This window comes from Mauremys mutica, chromosome 5 (genome assembly GCF_020497125.1).
Source record: "Mauremys mutica isolate MM-2020 ecotype Southern chromosome 5, ASM2049712v1, whole genome shotgun sequence".
Taxonomy (NCBI): domain Eukaryota; kingdom Metazoa; phylum Chordata; order Testudines; family Geoemydidae; genus Mauremys; species Mauremys mutica.
Window position 1 is genome coordinate 47380710 of NC_059076.1, and position 19576 is coordinate 47400285.

A 19576-nucleotide genomic window follows, 5' to 3' on the forward strand; every position below is an offset into this window, starting at 1 on the left:
CTACTGCAAGGGTGCAGCAACAATGTACCCCAGCAGCTTCAAAGATGGGGGTCATCATCTGAAGCTGTAGGCAGAAAGAAGCTGTTTCTCCTTCAAAGGGGTTTTCCCCCTCACCAGCCCTTCTCCCTGTTGCGAGAGCTAGAGGGAAGAAGGAGGATGTAGCTAAGAGTGGGTGAGGGAGGAGCTATGTGGAAGTCCATAGTCTCCTTTGCAACAGAGGGGAGGACATATAAGTTTACACACCACTACTGACCAGCAGATCTACCCTCCCATCCCTGGGATTAGTGTAGGGCTGTTCTTTGTTTATTTGTTTGGGGTAGAGGGTTGACTGGGTTTTTTTGTGGGGTTTTTTTTGCGGGGGGGCGGGAGGGTCAGCTGTATACATGGTGCTAGTTGCCTTTTGGAGACTGGGAAGGAATTTTTCCCTCATTGGCAGATTGATCAGGGTGGGGTGGAGGCTTTTTTTTTTTTGCCTTCCTACAGCAGCCCAGAGACCTGATGGATAGGACCATAGGTATGATTCAAGCTGTCACAACTTGGCAGGTGCCCAGTGTAGGCACCATCCGATGGTTTATCAGTTCCCTGATAAACTGGAATTGGAAGTGGATTTAGGGGAAGGCATTGCCTAAAGAAGCTGAGGAATAGGGTTGGGGCTCCCAGTCTCTGGTATGGTGAGGAGAAAACCCCCTTTCCCAGCTCTTTAATCCTCATGAAGGGAGGGTGGTGGGTTCCCAGCCAGAGGCTGGAGACCAGCTGTGGCAGGGGGGGGCCTCTAACAAGTGGAACAGATTAGGGAAGGAATGATGACCTGCTTTATTTGATTTATTGCTGGATAGTTCCCAGATGAGTTAATAAAGTTGCATTCTCATTAAACCACATTCCTTGTGTCTTGTCTGTCTTCCTGCACGTCCGGGGCAATGAGAGATTTTCAGAACCACTTTGTGAAAATGCAGCCTGATGATTGTCTCTGCAGTATTATCAGGCCTTGCTTTTCTCAGTGTGAAAAAGTCAAAGCTTGAGATCAAACCGTAAATCCAGCTCTTCCTTCTGGTAGTGTGATGCCCTATGTACTGTGGCCAAAATTATCAATCTTGTTGGCCTGAGTTTAGAAGCCCGTTGACTTCACTGAGAGTTGTGAATACTCAGCACTTCTGAAAGTCACACTACTTATTTAAGTGCTTGATTTTTGTAATCTGACTCTGAATATTTTGACTCACCTTCAAAATTATTTGGTTACTTGATTTGTGTGGCTTGTTAACATATTTGAGCAGCAAGATATTAAGCATATGGAAAAGGGGTAAAAATCTGAATATGTTTCAATACTAGAACATGTTATAAATAAGCTACAGTACCTAAATCACACCTGCTTTACTCCATTTTACCCATTATTACTCACTGATTTAAATGGAACTACAGTGGGATAAAGCTGGAGAGAGACAGTGATGAATCAGGACCATCAAGATTGCAAGTATTTTCATTTAGAAAAAAGTTGGAGAATTCGGTGAACGTTCATAATTAGGTTTCTCTTTATGACTCAGGGGGCTCTTTAATGTAGGAAATGAAGACATAATAAGATCCAGTGGCTCAGAGCTGAAGCTAGACAAATTCATACTGGAAATAAGTAAAAAGGGGAGGGGGACCAGTTTGGGTAATTAATCACTGAAGCAATTTATAAAGGGATATGATGGATTCTCCATCACTTGAAGTCTATAAATTAAGATTTGTTGTCTTTCTACAAGATCTGTTCTAGCTCAGTCAAAAACAATGGGATAAATGCAGCAGTTATTAGGTGAAATTGTATGGCCTGTATTATACAGGAGATCAAATGATCAATATGGTCCTTTAGCCCAGATGTGCAGGGAGAAAGACAAGATGCGAGTGATGTGGTTTAATTGACTTTGTTAACTCATCTGGGAAGTATCCAGCAATGAATCATACAGTGCAGGTCATTGTTCCTTCCTTAATCATTTCCACCTACGTATTTGAAAGCTGCCATCAGCCCTCCAAATCTGGTCTCATCCCATTGCTGGGACTCAGCCTTGCTCCTCTGTATGAGGGTAATGAGGCGGGGAGAGTGGGTTGTGTCCTGATTGTACCAGATATTAGGATCCGCAACCCTGTTCTGAAGCTTCTTTAGGGCATTCCTCCCTCTAGTTCCACTTCTAATTCTGGTTCATCTGGGAACTAGACCTATGGAATGAGTATTTGCATCAGACACTTGCCAAAATGAGGATCCAGCAATTCATTTGGCTGCCTCACTCCACCACCCAACCAGGTTCCTAGATAGTTAACAATTCCTTCCCTAACAGTGGTTAAAAATATGTCTGCTCCCTGACTTCCCACTTTACACACCTTCAGTCCTTGTCAACCTGTGGTGCCCCTCCCATATCCTCTGCTCTAGTATTTCAGACCAGTTTATAATCCCCCTCCCCCCCGCAGTGGAGATCCTGAACCTGCCTTAAATCTCTCTTAACCATCATGATTAAGTCAGCCCACCTATAAAATCCCAAATTGTTTTCCCCATATGCACAGCATTCATGTCTAGTGGCTGCTCCTGGCTGCCAAAGAGTATAAGAGGGGCATCAGCTGGTCTCAGAGTATGCCCCTCCTGTCATGCCAACACAACATCGCTTTGTCACCTCCAAGTGACCTGTGGGCCCAATGTCCACAGATCCACACACCAGCTCTCACGACCCTATTCCCTGATCCTGAAAATTGGCTTAAAAAGTAAAACTAGCCATTCATGCCATTGAACTCTGATTCTCAACCCGGGGTTGAATGTACATCTTGTATGCATTTGAATGCCAACACCCAACTGCCTGTACCCTTCTGTCCCCTATTCCCTGTTAGGTAGAGTGACCAGACATCCAGTTTTTAAAGGACAGTCCCGTATTTAAGCCCTCCTACAGGTGTCTTGACTTTTTCTTAAAAACAGGCAAATTGTCCCATATTTTCTGTCTTCCCCCATCAATACTGGCAGGTCCTGCTGCTCACTGGATCCCTGCTCGCCAGCTGCCCGAGTGGGGGGGTCCAGTGGCTGATGATGGGGGTGAGTGTGCAAGGCTGGGGGTGGGGCAAAGCTGGAGCGCTTGGGACCAGCTGATCCTCCTGTTGGTTCGTGACTGCAGCCCCTGCTGCAGGCCGGCTTTCGGCCAGCAGGGCCCTGCCCTCCATCCCATTTCAAGCTGGAAGCTGCGGTAGCTGGTGAGTGCGGGCAAGTGCCAAGCGGCGGCTGGTACATGTCGTCTCTGCTGCCCACACATCGGGCCCTTTATGTGCTCCACCTCTCACTGTCCTCTCCCTGCTTTGCCCTTTTACCTCTCTCCAGCCCCACTGCTCCTCCATATCCCCCCCGGCGGGGCACGTCCCACTCACAGTGCTGTGCAGAAAACCAGCCCCTTGTCAGAGTGCTCAGTTCACCAACAGCCTGGCTGGCAGGCTCCTTCCTTACCCCACTGCCTCTGGCTGGGCCGGCGCCCTGGGCCAGTGCACTGGCCAGGAGGAGCCAGGCCCTGTGTGTGCCAGAGCCCCGCACAGTGCTGGACCTGGGAAGCCTCTCCACCCCTCAGATAAGCTCTGGAGTGGCGGAGGGAAGTGATTTCCAGCCTGTTCATGCCCCAACCAGGCAGGCTCCACAGTACCCCCCCAGGCAAGGGCTTAGCACCCTCTTCACCTCCCCCCCGACTGCCCTGAGTCCTTCCCCCAGGGAGTATGGGGCTGCTCCATCCTCGAGGCACCCTCCTCTGCTGAGCCATCTCTCTGGCCAGGTTCGCTGAAGCCCCTGCAGTGAGGTGCCCTGGGCTGTGGTGCACAATGTATCCTTACCCCATTCCTGCCCATGCTATAGCGAGGGGACAGAAGGAGGCTGGGTTATGTCGGTGGCCAGCAGCAGCCTGGAGGTGTTAACTGCCTTTCAACACTGTGTGGGCAGGAAGGGACAAGCTGCTTCCAGCCACAGGGGAGCAGGGATTAGGAGGGAAAAGATGAGCTCTGCAAAAACATGGGCCAGGTCATCCTTCCCCTGTGGCTGGAAACAGCTCCTGTCCCTTCCCTCCCGCACAGTGCCGAAAGGCTGCTGCTGTCCACATTCTGGTGTGAATCCTGGCAGAAATATGGGGAAGGAGGCAGGGCCGCCCAGAGGGGGGGGCAAAGGGGGCAATTTGCCCCGGGCCCCGGGCTCTGCAGGGGCTCCCAAGAGAACAGCAGAGGCTCCCGCCTCCGCCCCTCTCCTGGAGCCTCAGCGCTTGATGTCTCCGGCGGAGCCCCTGAGCCCCGCCCTGCTCAGAGCCGCGTGGTGAGGGGGCGGGGCTGGGAGCTCCGCTCCCTCCGCTCGGCGTGGAGCTCCCAGCCCCGTCCCCTCCCCACGCGGCTCTGAGCAGGACGGAGCTCAGGCCCCCGGCCACACGCTGCCGCTCTTCCGGCGAGGCGCTGAGACTCCGGGCGAGGAGGGAGCCGGGGGTAAGAGGCTGGGGCCGGGGCCAGGGGGAAGCGGGACCCGCCGCCGAAGCGCAGCCCGGTCTTCGGCGGCGGGGGGCCCTTCCGTTCTGGGACCCGCCGCCGAAGTGCCCCGAAGACCCGCGGCGGGGACCCCCCCCCGCCGCACTTCGGCGGCGGGTCCCGCTTCGGCGGTAATTCGGCGGCGGGGGGCTCCCGCCGCGGGTCTTCGGGGCACTTCGGCGGCGGGTCCCAGAACGGAAGGGCCCCCCGCCGCCGAAGACCCCGGGCCCCCGGAATCCTCTGGGCGGTCCTGGAAGGAGGGCATGTGACCCTGTATGCCCTCACATTGCCTTGGGAACACGCAGCAGCAGGTACAAGGAGAGGAAAGTCTGTCCCGGGGGCCCAGCCAGGCATGGTGGGCAGATATCGCCGGGCAGGGAGGGTTGGGACAGGCGGTCACCCCACCCACCATGTGAGAGAGGTGTACGGGAGTGTGGATGTGTCACCTCTCCGTGTGTGTGTGTGTGTGTGTGTGTGTGTGTGTGTGTGTGTGTGTGAGAGAGAGAGAGAGAGAGAGAGAGAGAGAGACCACTCCCCGTGTGAACTATAAAGTCTTAAAGATAAAGTAAATAAAAGAATCAAACTACACAATGTTTCTTTTTAACCAGGAGCTCAGTCAATGTGATATTAATTTGAATGTTTGTACTGCATAGTTCTGATTGATTTGTCATTGAACTCACTTGAATACAAGTAATTTTACCAGGTGTCCTGTATTCAGCATAAGGAAATATGGTCACCATACTGTTTGGTTGCAGATGTCACTGCTCGATTTTGAATGAGTGCACTAGTGGAACCCCATCATTGTAGGTCCCATTCTCAAGACCGTGACAAGCTGGAATTTTGTGAGGTGTCTCCTTTTGCATTGAAGAAAGAGAGGCCCATCCCTAGGCGGCCTCACTACTGTGTAAGCCCTTAATACCATCCTCTTTCAGCTCTCTGGACTCACTTTGCCATCCCTGATCTGTTTTTGACATCCTCACGGTCCAGATGACCTATTGTTCCCTTCATTTTCCATCCCTAAACTCCAAAGCCCTACCAATAGTATCCCTTACTGACCCAAGCACCGTTCAATGACTCTAAATTCTCCAAAAATACCACCAGGAATGCAGCATTTAACAAGGACACCAGCTGACCGCATTGGCATATCTGATGAAGAACTCAAACTCAAAGAATCTCTATTCTGTTGGGTTATTGGGGATCCTCCCCAGGGTCTTTGGATTGAGACCAGCCCACTAACAACCTCCTAACCAGAAACTCACCACAGGATCTGGGTAACCTTTTGTCCTGCAGCAAAATACAGTGCCTGATAAGCGACCAGCAATGTTTGATTATGCCAGCCTACCATGCAATAGTGACAGTACCTGATCTTCAAGAATAGGCCAAATCATAGGCACACCTACTCTCATCTGAAATTGATTAAATCCCCTGAAACACCAACATATGTCTTAGGTGCTACAAATCTCTGCATTAAACCAAGAGCAGTCATGAGCCATGGTTCCAAAGGGCCAGCTGCATCTCGTCAGGTTCCTTGTTTGCCAAGTCTCAATTTCTGTCCACCTGTAATTGAGACAAAGTCTTGGCTATGCTGTTATCAATCCTGGGCACATGTTTGCAGTAAAACAAATATTATAAGTTAAACACTTCAGGGCAGATATCTCACTGGCCTCATCACACTGAGTGAATTGGAGGGCATGTGCCATCACCAGGTTGTCATGCCAGAACTGCACTTTTTTGTTCACAAATCTTTCCCACAAATCATCAGTGCAACTAAAATGGGAAAGAATCATAAAGCAAAATACATAGATGTAAAAGAAGAATAAGAAGCTGTTTGTTCAGTAAAGGGAACTCTTAGGATATTAACAGTGCAGCTAGTTGATCATCATCTTTTGGATTCTGTTTGTTTTTGCTTAGCGGTTCATGCTTTTCATTATAGCTCATTTGCCAGTCTCACTGCCATTTAAATAAAACCCAGAAATGGGATCCTTCAGAGTGTTATCAGCACAAACCATTTGTTTTGAGTTTAGAAATATGGTGTGGTTCAAGGAACTAGGAGCCACATTCTTTCTTCCTGACTGAAGAAGTCACAATCCAGTCTTGTCACTAGAAATTTTATATTTTCTATATGCCAGTATTATGTTATTTATGTGTCTGTTACCATTGGCCACATGGAATATTAAAGAAAAATAAATAGTCCTTAAGGGTAATAAATCACTAGGGAATTTATTGGTTGTTGGCAAGTAGAAGAATTATATAACGTGGCATTAAAAATTACAGTTCTGGGTTTAGTATTTCAGTGGGTATTGAAAATGTTGGGTCATATGATTTTTTTTTCTTTTTGCATAAAAGACAAATAAAAGGCAAAATCTTCAGTCTCCATTCCACTTCATCTTTAAAAGACTAAATAACAATAGGGAACAACTAATTGAAATATAGCAGAGTGCAAAATTTAACATCATGTAAAAACCACTTATTCAGTCTAATGATTTTTTTAAGAATACTTTGGAATCTAGCAAATGGTGTTGGTTTTGTTATTATAGTCTATGTAACTGATATTCCAAATGTGAGATTCTTTCATATTGCCCCTCTGCCATGTACATTGGCCAAACTGGACAGTCTCTATACAAAAGAATAAATGGACACAAATCTGACATCAGGAATCATAACATTCAAAAACTAGTGGGAGAACACGTCAACCTCTCTAACCACTCAGCGACAGACTTGAAGGTGGTAATTTTGCAACAAAAAAACTTCAAAACAGACTCCAAAGAGAGACTGCTGAACTTGAATTAATATGCAAATTAGATACAATTAACTTAGGTTTAAACAGAGACTGGGAATGGTTGGGTCATTACACTAATTTAATCTATTTCCCCATGTTAAGTTCTCCTCACACCTTCTATGGGTCATCTCAATTATCACTTCGAAGGTTTTTTTTCTCCTGCTGATGATAGCTCATCTCAATTGATTGGCTTCTTACAGTTGGTATGCATACTTCCACCTTTACATGTTCTCTGTATGTATAAATATCTTCTGTCAGTGTGTTCCATTCTATGCATCGAAGAAGTGGGCTGTAGCTCATGAAAGCTTATGCTCAAATAAATTTGTTAAGTCTCTAAGGTGCCACAAGTACTCCTGTTCTTTTTGCTGATACAGACTAACACGGCTGCTACTCTAAAAGAACATATAAGATACTATTGACTATATCCAACTATCTTACTTGTACCAGAAATGATGACTTTATGTAGTGCCCATATCATGTGTCTTCTTTGTATATTAATGAAAAATAATTTGGTTTTAAAAGAAAAAAAGGTGGAATCTCACTAAAGGAAAATTCAGGTCGCTTCATACATTAGGGGCATTTATCTGTGTGACTAAAATGGTCATTGCTTTCCCCCTTTCTTTTATAACGGTTACATAATCTGGGTTGTAATGATCATTTGGTACCCTGAGCCATTGTGTTTTATTTATGATGCATTGTTGTAATTTTAATAATATACCATTTGCTTTTTTCCAATGTCTTTATAGATAAAGAGCGGCAAGGTGCATTACACATCTGATGCTGGAGTTGCTGGGAAAGTGGAGAGGAATATTCCTGAAGTTTACACTGCAGATGGTCAATGGCATTCCCTCCTTATTGAAAAGAATGGATCTGCCACTGTTCTATCCATTGACAAGACCTACAGCAGAGAGATTCTCCATGTCACACAAGACTTTGGAGGAATGAATGTTCTTACAGTTTCTCTGGGAGGAATCCCACCAAGCCACACTCCCAGAAGCACAGAGACAGGTAAAAAAGAGAATGGATGTACACATACATATATGTATATATCTTGGTAATACATTATCCTGACATGAGTGAATTATGTAGATATGAAACACTGGTCAATTTGCCCCTGGGACCTCAAGTAGGGGGTCCCATTTACTCAATGTTTTTTAAAAATATTGTAGGGATTATTACTAGGCCAAATCCTACAGACCCTGAGTCAGGAAAACTTCCATTTCAAATCAATGATAGTTTCTCTTGAGTAGGACTGCAAAATTTGTCCTTTTATTGTGTATTTTAATTTGTTTTATTTTACAAAGGAATGTGTTTAGTTTTTGAAGGATCAAAAATGCATAATACTGTATGACAGTATATGTCATTGCCATATTTCTCTTTGTGTCTCTTTAATCTGAGGCGGTGAATAAATCATATTATTTTCCTAATATCAGTTGAAGTATTCTTACTTTAGCCCAAATGTTGCCGATCCAGGCAAATGTTTTACCCAGGTAAATGAGAATTTTGCCTCAGTAGGGGTTTGGTAAGAACTGCAGTATTTGGCCTGTCATTAATGTGATTACAATGATTTCTGCAATTCCAACTTCCTTCTGCCTGATGCTGCTATCAGAAATAAATCCCCCTCTTTCTTCATCTGAGAAACAGAAACTAAGTGCAATAAGAAACACCCACTGAACAATGTAAATCTGTTGAGAACAGATCAGTTCCCTTGGAGAGTTAAAGCCTCAATATAAGACTCTGAAAACAGAGCTAGCAACTTTTTAGCTGATATTTGCTTATGATAAGAAAAGATAGACATGATTTTTAACTGCAGACTGTGAGGTATGTTAGGCAGAGCAGACATATGTTTAAAAATCAATCTTCATATTGAAAACCTGACTAACTCAAAGGATTATCACCAGATAAAATAATTTGACTGTTGAAAGTTAACACTTCACATTTTTGACAATATCCAATGTAAACAATGACTTTCACTCATGGTGAGTTGATGCAAGATGTGATGTGAAATTGCATGCATGCTATATCTGACCCCCTCCTTTTTTACATATATATTTTATGCCCAAACTACAGTCTATGCATTAAAAAATAGAGACATTTGTTGCAAAGCAGGAATAAAATAAAATGAGGACAGTAACTCCTAACACATTGACTGAGGGAGAAATAAACAAATTATGAGAGTCTGGCTTGCATTAGGAATGCACAGTCCAAAATCTTTTTCATATTTTTTTAATATTGGATTACACTGTGTATGACTTACCAAAGATTTACAAAGGGGAGATATAAAACTCTGTGTGAACTCAGATGTTTGAAAATATCTGAAGTACTAGGAGAGGAAGACAAAAACATACATGGGGGCAGTCCAATATTATAAATCCAATATAGTAAATCCAATAATGCACTCAGACCCAAATATACCTGACAAAACCACAATTGCTGCAGATCATATGTCTAGTAGAAAGAGACCACCAGAAATGAAGCAAGCAAATCCTCCATTTTACTTGGTTCCCAACCTGAACCTAAATCCTCATTTTCCCCTTTATTCAGAAATATAAAAATAGGTGAAAATGAATATTAGAGCAATGATCAAAGAAAACACAGCTCTTTCACAAAAAGAGCCATGGCATAGGCTGAGTATGCCTATGGCTCTTCCTTCACTGCCATGGCATAGGAAGAGTATGTGTGTAAAACTTGGCAGTATCCTTAATACAATAGAGACAATACAATAGAGACTCACATCTCTGAGCACAACATATTTGACATTGAAAACAGCTACTCTCTCATTTCTGACATCAGAGTGTGTTCAGTCTTTAAAATAGTGTCCTTTGAAATCTAAAGTCAGTCCTGCCATCCAGTGTGCCTTGACTAAATCTGCTATTTTATAGCAGAGTCACTATTAATACCATTTATCTCTATGCTAGGCATCTTTAAAGAGTCCTCCACAATTTATAGCGATGTTAGTATAAATACTTGCAATCTGTCACCTCCAACCATAATATTTACACTTGTTGAAACTTTCTCAGACATCAGTAATGAATGAAATGTTTACTCCTCTTTTATTGTTTGTAATTTAAAACTGCTATATTTCATTGTTCGATTGGCGCACACATTTTTTACTTCTTTCTCAAGCATTTTTATTATATTCTATAAGATGCAGTTAGTTATGACTAGTTTCCTGCAAACAAGCCATCACAACAATGGATTCTAGTGACAATCAATTCTAAGGAGAAAAGGAAGGTTTTAAAATGAGATACAAAGTTTTGCTGTGACTCAGGCTATGGGTACACTACGCAGCTTTTAGCGACATGGCTGTGCTGCTACAGCCGTGTCGCTAAAAGCTGCTCAGCGTAGCTACTATTTGTTGGCAGGAGAGAGCTCTCCTGCCAACAAAAAACTTCCACTGCGCAAGAGCAGCAGCAGCTTTGTCAGCGGGAGAGTGCTCCTGCCAACAATGCGCTGTTCACACCGGTGCTTTTCATTGGTAAAACTTTAGTTGTTTGGGGGAGTGTTTTTTTAACACCCCTGAATGACAAAAGTTTTGCCGATGAAGTGCCAGTGTAGACATACTCTCAGTGACTTAGAGTTGAGGAGAGAGTTCCAGATAGATACTAGTGAAAGAAGTATCCTCCCATCACTCTCTAACCACTGAAAGCTTCAGGGAAGAGACCAAGAGAAAGCCAATACTGGAGTTGTAGAATAAGTATATAGCTGGATATTCAGAGCCAAATTTTCAGACTTGTGCACGCACATAATCTGTGTGTATTAAAACAACTGTGTGTTCATTCACAGTAATTGGGAGTGTAAATTATGGATTAGATTGTCTCAAATAGCCATAGCATGGATTAAAGGTCAATGCAAAGCTTCACTGCCCCAAGGATCTGCTGGAAAGGACTGTGTCTCAGGGAAGCACAATCCCTCCCTGAACTCCTATGTGCACAGGGGAAGAGTGCCACTTGCTCCCCACTACTCTGCTTTTCGGGGAATTTGCTCCCTTGAAGACACAACAACCAGAGATAATTTAGCCCTATCTGTTTTCACAATTCTGAAAACCTGGGTCACAGTTAAGAGACTGTGTTAGACCCAAACCATGTTGGATTCAGAGACATGAAGCCATGAACATAATGAGGACTCTGGCTATAGCACAGTGGAACATTTACAGTCTAAAGAGTGGGACATTAGAAAAACTACAGAAAAATGAATTGCATTAGACAAGCCAGGAATTTGTTAAGCCATGAATAAGGACTTCAACAAAACCAGGGTCAAGGTAAGGGTGATAGGCAGATTTAGAGATAAGGGAAAAGACAGAGGGAAAAGAAGGTTTGAGATCATGGATGACATGAAGATGTGTGGCTTTAGGAATAACCTCTGTTATAAATTAAGGCTGTAGAGTGAACATATGTTGAAATTCCTTTTGGGGACTTTAAATACTGATTGTCTGAACTATGCTTATGCATATTTTTTACCAGGGAGTGAATTTATAAATTTGATTTCAGTCCAGTATTTTAGCATATATGCATTCCTGGCAAGATTATGGGTGGTTTCCATGTAAAGTCATTGGACATAGGAGCCCCAATCACATATCCACCTCTTTAAGGAACGGGGTCTGTAATCTGATAATGGATTTGGTGAACGTAGAAGTTATATGTGTAGAAAATGTATGCTTCCCCAAAATTCAGCCACCCATTGATTACTCAGTACTTTAGCATAATAACTCTGTTTCCATGGAAAGCAAAATTAGAATAAAGATCTGAAAATATAGCCCTTAAACAGTATCTTGATGGGTCACACCACAGTTTAAAGACTCAGGCTACAGTCACAAAAATATTCATTTGTACTTCAAAGCTCACATCTAATCTCGTCACCAGATGACAGAAATGTGTATGTTTGCAAATGCCTTTTTTTAATCTGAAGCTTTTTTTTCCTCTTGGTGTGAGCTTTATTTCCAAGCTAAAAAGCTTACGGCAGATGATTCCCAAGCCGAAAATGGGTCTTGTGCTATACAATGTATATTTATTTTACACTTAAAAACTCTTAAAAACTTAATTCAAATATTCAAACTTGGCTGCCTCCACCTCCATATTTAGGTACCTAGATAAAACTGGCCTGATTTTTCAGACATACTGAAAGCACTGGGGACTGTGGGATGATCACTGTTTTTCTGTGCTTCTGGGGAAAAAAGTTCATTTATTTCAGCATGAGATGCCTACACTTGGGATGCAGGTTTGAAAATTTTGACCTAAGTATGTTTTTGTTAACCTAGGGTTCTGAACTTGATTAATAAAACCTTAAGCTCTCTTAAACACCTTATTTATCAGACTTTAAAAAAAGCCTTTTGCAATATGGTTTGAAATCATTTATAAAGTCTCTGTTCAAAGAGAATAATGTTCAGATAAATTATTTAATTGCTTGCTTGTCATTATCTTCCATCCCTTTCTGCACACAACGTGAAAAATATTTATTTTTAAAAAATACCGTTAACAGTGTCTAGTAAATGTCGTGCTAGAAGTTCTTTAGAATGATCCTTCTTTATTTAACCTTGCTGTTGCTCCTTATCACTTTCTCAAAGCAGGTTTCCATGCTTGTTCCATTTGCAGTGATAGTGAGATTTTATCACAAAGTTTATGAGCAATTGACACATTAAATACTGCAGGCAAATAACTACCAAAAGAGAAAGTAAGTTCTTAAAATTTGAGGCTAAACCTGAGAAGGCATTGGACCCAATTCTTATGTCTATTACACTGATGCAAAGATGCAGTAACTCCAGTGAATTCAGTGGATTACTCCAGACTTATAGGTTTCAGAGTAGCAGCCATGTTAGTCTGTATCCGCAAAAAGAACAGGAGTACTTGTGGCACCTTAGAGACTAACAAATTTATTTGAGCATAAGCTTTCGTGGGCTACAGCCCACTTCTTCGGCTGCATAGAATGGAACATATATTGAGGAGATATATATACACATACAGAGAGCATGAAAAGGTGGGAGTTGTCTTAAGGTTAAGGTTTTATTAATCAAACTGTCTGTACTGGGCTATCTTGATTATCACTTCAAAAGTTTTTTCTCTTACTTAATTGGCCTCTGAGAGTTGGTAAGACAACTCTCACCTTTTCATGCTCTCTGTATGTATATATATATATATATATATATCTCCTCAATATATGTTCCATTCTGTGCATCCGAAGAAGTGGGCTGTAGCCCACGAAAGCTTATGCTCAAATAAATTTGTTAGTCTCTAAGGTGCCACAAGTACTCCTGTTCTTTTTTTCCAGATTTATATTAGGTCATAGCTACTCTTGCAGATGTAGAGTGCTATGAGTTAAACCCGCCTTTAGAGAGCACAGTAGGGAAAGCGCTGCAGTCTGTCCACGCTGACAGCTGCTTGCACACTGGCGTGGCCACATTTCCAGCACTTGCAGCGGCAACACCTCATCCACACTGACACCTGGGCGTTGTAGCCAAGGCGCAGCAAACGTTATTCCTCTCGCCAAGGTGGAGTACCAGCAGCTCTGTAGCCATGGAGTCAGAACGCTCTACGTGCCTTGCTAGTGCGCCTGGGGCTGCTTTAATGTGCTGTAACTCGCAAGTGTAGCCAAGCCCTTAGTGTAACTCCCCGTCCACACTGGCAAGGCGCGTAGAGCGCTCTGCCTCCATGGCTACAAAGCTGCTGGTACTCCACCTCGGCGAGTGGAATAACGTTTGCTATGCCCCCGCTGGAGCACCAGTGTGGACAAGGTGTTGCATTATTGCGCTCTGATCTGCCTCTGGAAACGTCCCATAATCCCCTTAAGTCAAGTGGCCACTCTTGCCATTTTTTTGTAATCACTGCAGGAATGCTGATATGCCCTTTGAAAGCTCTGTTTCTTACAACCAGCATGCTTATCTGCTCCGAGACAAAGCAAACATTACTGTGGAATGCTGTGTGTGAGAGAGAAAGGTGGGGGGGGGAAGGGGAGGTCTGTTGCTGTCTGAACTTACAAGACAGCATTCTGACATGCTCTCAGCCCCCCAAAAACGCACTCTCTCTCTCCTCCCACATACACACAACACACTCTCTGTCACACTCCAGACACCTCCCCCATTTGAAAAGCACGTTGCAGCCACTTGCATGCTGGAATAACTACCATGATGATCATACACAGGAAGACACTGCTATCTGTGCCCAGTGCAAGAGCTGCTAAAGTGGCCACGCCAGTGTGCTTGCAGCTGTCAGTGTGGACAGATTGTAGCGCTTTCCCTACTCCGCTCTACGAAGGCTGGTTTAACTCAAAGCACTCTACATCTGCAAGTGTAGCCATGCCCTGAGATAATTATCTGTTCACCTAAATGAAACACAAAATATTTTTAAAGCTGAAATTATTGGGACACATTATGCCCTTGGTCACACCTCTGTGATGCCACTGAAATCAGTAAGGTTTCATGACTGTAATTGAGAGCATAACTTGGCCTACTAATTTACAGTTCCAGGAGACGCTGCATAGTGATTAAAGCTACTTCAGTAAATAAAGGTTATTGTATTCTTGGATTATCCAAAATGCTGCTTTTAATGTTGGTCCTTTACAAAACTACAGGAACAGCTGCATTGTAAGGGTTGAGTGTGCACTGTATTATTAATAATGTAGATCTTTCTTTGCACTTTTCTACAAATCACCTTGCATATTGTGACTATTCTACGAGATTCCTTTTTGACACTGAACATTGGTATTTTATTTTGACTGTGTAGACACTCCATCTTGAGGTGCCAAAATGACTGTTGTTCTTTCTCCCTAGGTTTTGATGGCTGTTTTGCCTATGTGAAGTACCGTGGAGAAAGCCTCCCTTTCAGTGGAAAGCACAGCATTGCTACCATATCCAAAACTGACCCCTTTGTGAAGATTGGCTGCCGAGGTCCCAACATTTGTGTCAGCAATCCCTGCTGGGGTGAATTAATGTGCATTAACCAGTGGTATGCATATAAATGTGTCCCTCCAGGAGCCTGTGCCTCCAACCCTTGCCAGAATGGTGGCAGCTGTGAACCTGGTGCGCATTCTGGATTTACCTGCAGCTGTCCTGAATCATACACAGGAAGAACATGTGAGACGGTAGTGGCTTGTCTTGGTATCCTGTGTGCCCAGGGACATGTGTGCAAGGGTGGAATCAATGGAGGACACATATGCGTCCCTCACCCTCACCAAGCCGAGCTCTCTCTGCCACTCTGGGCTGTTCCTGCTATTGTTGGCAGTTGTGCTACAGTTCTTGCCCTGCTTGTCCTTAGCCTGATCCTCTGTAATCAGTGCAGGGGAAAGAAGACAAAAGTGCCAAAGGAGGAGAGGAAAACGAAGGAAAAGAAGAAAAAAGGGAGTGAGAATGTTGCATTTGATGATCCTGACAACATTCCACCCTATGGCGATGACATGACTGTCAGGAAGCAGCCAGAAGGGAACCCTAAACCTGATATAATTGAAAGAGAAAACCCTTACCTCATCTATGATGAGACAGACATACCCCATAATACAGAGACTATACCCAGTGCCCCTCTGGCTTCCCCTGAACCTGAGATAGAGCACTACGACATTGAAAATGCAAGCAGCATTGCTCCTTCAGATGCAGACATCATTCAGCACTACAAGCAGTTCCGGAGTCACACGCCCAAATTCTCTATCCAGAGGCATAGCCCACTAGGCTTTGCCAGGCAGTCCCCAATGCCACTGGGAGCAAGCAGCTTGACTTATCAACCTTCATACAGTCAGGGAATAAGGACAACTTCCTTAAGCCACTCTGCATGCCCTACTCCCAACCCTTTGTCTCGTCACAGCCCCGCTCCATTCTCCAAGTCATCAGCTTTCTACAGAAACAGTCCAGCAAGGGAACTTCATCTATCAATAAGAGAAGGGAGTCCTTTGGAGATGCACAATGATGTCTGCCAGCCTGGCATTTTTAACTATGCCACTAGACTAGGGAGAAGAAGTAAGAGTCCCCAGACCATGGCAACTCATGGTTCCAGACCAGGAAGTCGCCTAAAGCAACCAATAGGACAGATTCCTCTGGAGACTGCTCCTCCTGTAGGACTCTCTATTGAAGAGGTGGAGAGACTTAACACTCCTCGCCCTAGAAATCCAAGCATCTGTAGTGCTGATCATGGAAGATCTTCTTCAGAGGAGGACTGCAGAAGGCCACTGTCAAGAACAAGGAATCCAGCTGATGGTATTCCAGCTCCAGAATCATCATCAGATAGTGACTCCCATGAGTCTTTCACTTGCTCAGAAATGGAGTATGATAGAGACAAGCCTATGGTGTACACATCCAGAATGCCCAAATTATCTCAAGTCAATGAGTCAGATGCAGATGATGAAGACAATTATGGTGCTAGGCTGAAGCCTAGGAGGTACCCTGGCCGAAGAGCTGAGGGTGGGCCTGTGGGTGCACAAGCAACAACATCTAATATTGCTGAGAACACATTGCCCATAAAGCTTGGACAGCAAACTGGAAATTTCAACTGGGACAACCTTTTGAACTGGGGTCCAGGCTTTGGACATTATGTAGATGTTTTTAAAGATTTAGCATCACTCCCAGAAAAAGCAGCAGCAGCAGCAAACACAAATGAAGAAAGCAAAGGTGGTACAACAAAGCCCGTTTCCAAAGATGGGGAAGCAGAACAATATGTATAGACGTCATATACTGGTATTGTCAAAATGCAAAATCATGGAACAGTGAAACCATTGTATGGTTGTAGATAAGTGAAAGTCAGCATTTTAAGCCCAGGCCAGTGTGGTTGGAGGAGACTTTTAAAAATAATAACCATTATGCTGCTGAAAAAGACTTAAAACATTTTTAATTTAATTATGCTTGGGTGAATTTATTTCTCCTGCATGCATTGTATTTTAAAAACACAACATTCAGCATGCAGCATTTGAAAAGGGTTTCCTATTTACCATTGTTTGGTTTGTGATTTTTAAATTAATAATGCTTTAATCTGAAAATAAGATCAGATGTTTTTATTGTGGGAGTGTGTGTATTGTCTACAACTTAAAAACTTGTTTTGCAATGCAAGAGTCTTGAGGATTTTATTTTCCTTGAGAGACACATAGAAGAAGGAGGGTGAATGAAGGAATTACACTATTAGAGTCTCTCAGAAAATGTACTTACCATATCTTGCAATTCCTCTGTGTGTAAACTTTAAGGAAGAAGTAACTTTGAGTAATTGCTGGCAAAAGTGTCGTAAGTTTTATCCATACAAGAGGTGCTAGAAGCGGCTCAACCTGTCCAGCACTTTAGGATTTTTTTTCATTGACAAAGTTGTGTGAGAGCTTCTGAATCACTATGAAATATTTTTGGATGCTTATCCCCAGCCTCTGCACTCCTCCCAGTGCTTTCCCCTGGCATGAAATTATTGGAAGTTGTCAGATCAAACAGATAGTATAGTCTACAGAGGCAGCATGTTCTAATGGATTGCAACCAGACTAGATACTAGGAACTCCTGCATTCTAATCTCAGCTCAGCCACGGGTCAAATCATTCAGTCTCTCAAAGTTTCAGATGCCCCAGCTGTACAAGGGGGCATGATAATGATAATACTTACTTGCCTGCCTCACAGCGGTATTGTGAGGATTCATTAGCTAACATCTGTAAAGTGCTTAGATGTCATAAAGCACTATAATCAGTGTTATAATTATTATTAAAGCACTGCCTAGCCCACGTGACCTTGGAGAGGCATTTTCTGCATTACATAATTTTCTGAGACAGAAACTTTTGAAGAATTATTTATTGTATAAAAATTACTGCACTCTAGCATGGTGGAGCTGATATGAGAGAAAACTCCTGGTAGACTGACTTACAATAGCTTATTGTTTGTTCCGAATGCCCTAAAATTTGTAGGCTAAATAGAAATTCACAAAACCCTTCATGTGTTCCTGCAGACCTGAAGATCCTATTGTACTGTGTAAAGACTTTTTTTTTACCTAAACTGTGTTTTTGATATCAATATTTTCCTATGCTGAATAGTTTTCTTACTTTCAGGGAAGGTAAGAAAAATACTGTTTTTTTTACATTTGTTACTTATGTAACATCCATATTTTTCACCTTTTGATAAATTTGTAACATACTGTATGCTTTCTACTTGTAAATGCCAATAATAGAATTAAAATATTTATTTAAAAAGTATAGTGCATATCATTGAAAATACTTCTTATTTGTTACTCTCTTTCTGTTTTCATCCGTTGATATTCTTTTTACCAGTTCCTCCATGGCATATGGTCTTTAAGAATAGTATTGTTGGCCTCGAACATATGCACAGAGCTCTGTCATAGTGAATGACATGTTAATTCATCTTCACTAAGTATTGAGCTATTCCTTTTATTCTGCAGTTTTCATATCTGTGGTGTAATGTCAACCAGGCACAGAACCTAAATAATGGGTTAAACTGGCTTTCTATAGGACTGGCGGCGAGCACAGTGAAAGGTGTCTCACGCATTTATTGTGTGGAACAATATAGTAAGCACAAGACCTATGCACCACCTTAAGTCCCGCTTAAGTTTTGTGCTGTGTCTTTTGCAATGGGGTGCATTGCAACCAGCGTGAGAGTGATTTGCCTCACATGCCGTTATCTCCTTCTGGCTTTATAGGAGTGGTATTAATGTTTTCAGAAAGGGGAGGCATTCATCTTTTCTAGGGAGATGGAAAGCATGAAGGGTGGTATCCTTAAGGCTCAGAAAGAGGTTCAAAAGAATCCTCTCTCCTTGAATAAAAACATCTGCTTTCCACCACATATGTATTTAGACAGATTGCTATTAATAATTTAATGTCCATTTTACATGGTGGTGTACTACTTTGGGATATATAGGTAATAAATAGTTATACATCTTTATACACACTCATCCATGATTTCCATCTTCATTCAAGTCCCAACCTTTCTGAAGTGTCGGCAATAGGAGTGTAAGAGAAAGAAGACTCTTTGGAAAAGTGTTTTTACTGTGTAGGTTTTATATTTATAAAAGAGTAAATCAGACTTTTGAAAACTACTTACATTTAAGTTGGTGAAGGAGAATATAAGCCATGGAAAATTTAAGGCTCTTAGTGTGAAAGATGAGGTTGGAGTGAATGATTTGTCAGGATGGACTAGTTATCTCTTTCTTTTCTTTGGAGAACTTAAGCAAATGATAAATAGTTACATACAAAGAATAACAGCTAAAGTTTTCATATGCATTACTGTATTTGCTTTAGATTTATTGGCCATCTTGTGTCTGATCTGACAAAGGAGACTTAACACACTCTTTTGGCTAAATACGCTGCTGTTTTCAAGTTGTCACCCAACAATCAGAGCACTCAGCAGAA

General features: G+C 42.9%; 1 protein-coding gene across 1 annotated transcript in view; it reads left to right on the forward strand.

The window, feature by feature from the left end:
- FAT4 (FAT atypical cadherin 4) overlaps positions 1-18368 on the forward strand; it is a 233469-nt gene extending 215101 nt beyond the window's left edge. The window contains exons 16-17 of the mRNA XM_045018808.1: positions 8023-8284; positions 15039-18368. Of these exons, the coding sequence (XP_044874743.1) occupies positions 8023-8284; positions 15039-16915 (2139 nt within the window). The 3' untranslated portion in view covers positions 16916-18368. The remainder of the gene's footprint in view (positions 1-8022; positions 8285-15038) is intronic.
- Positions 18369-19576: the final 1208 nt, after the last annotated feature.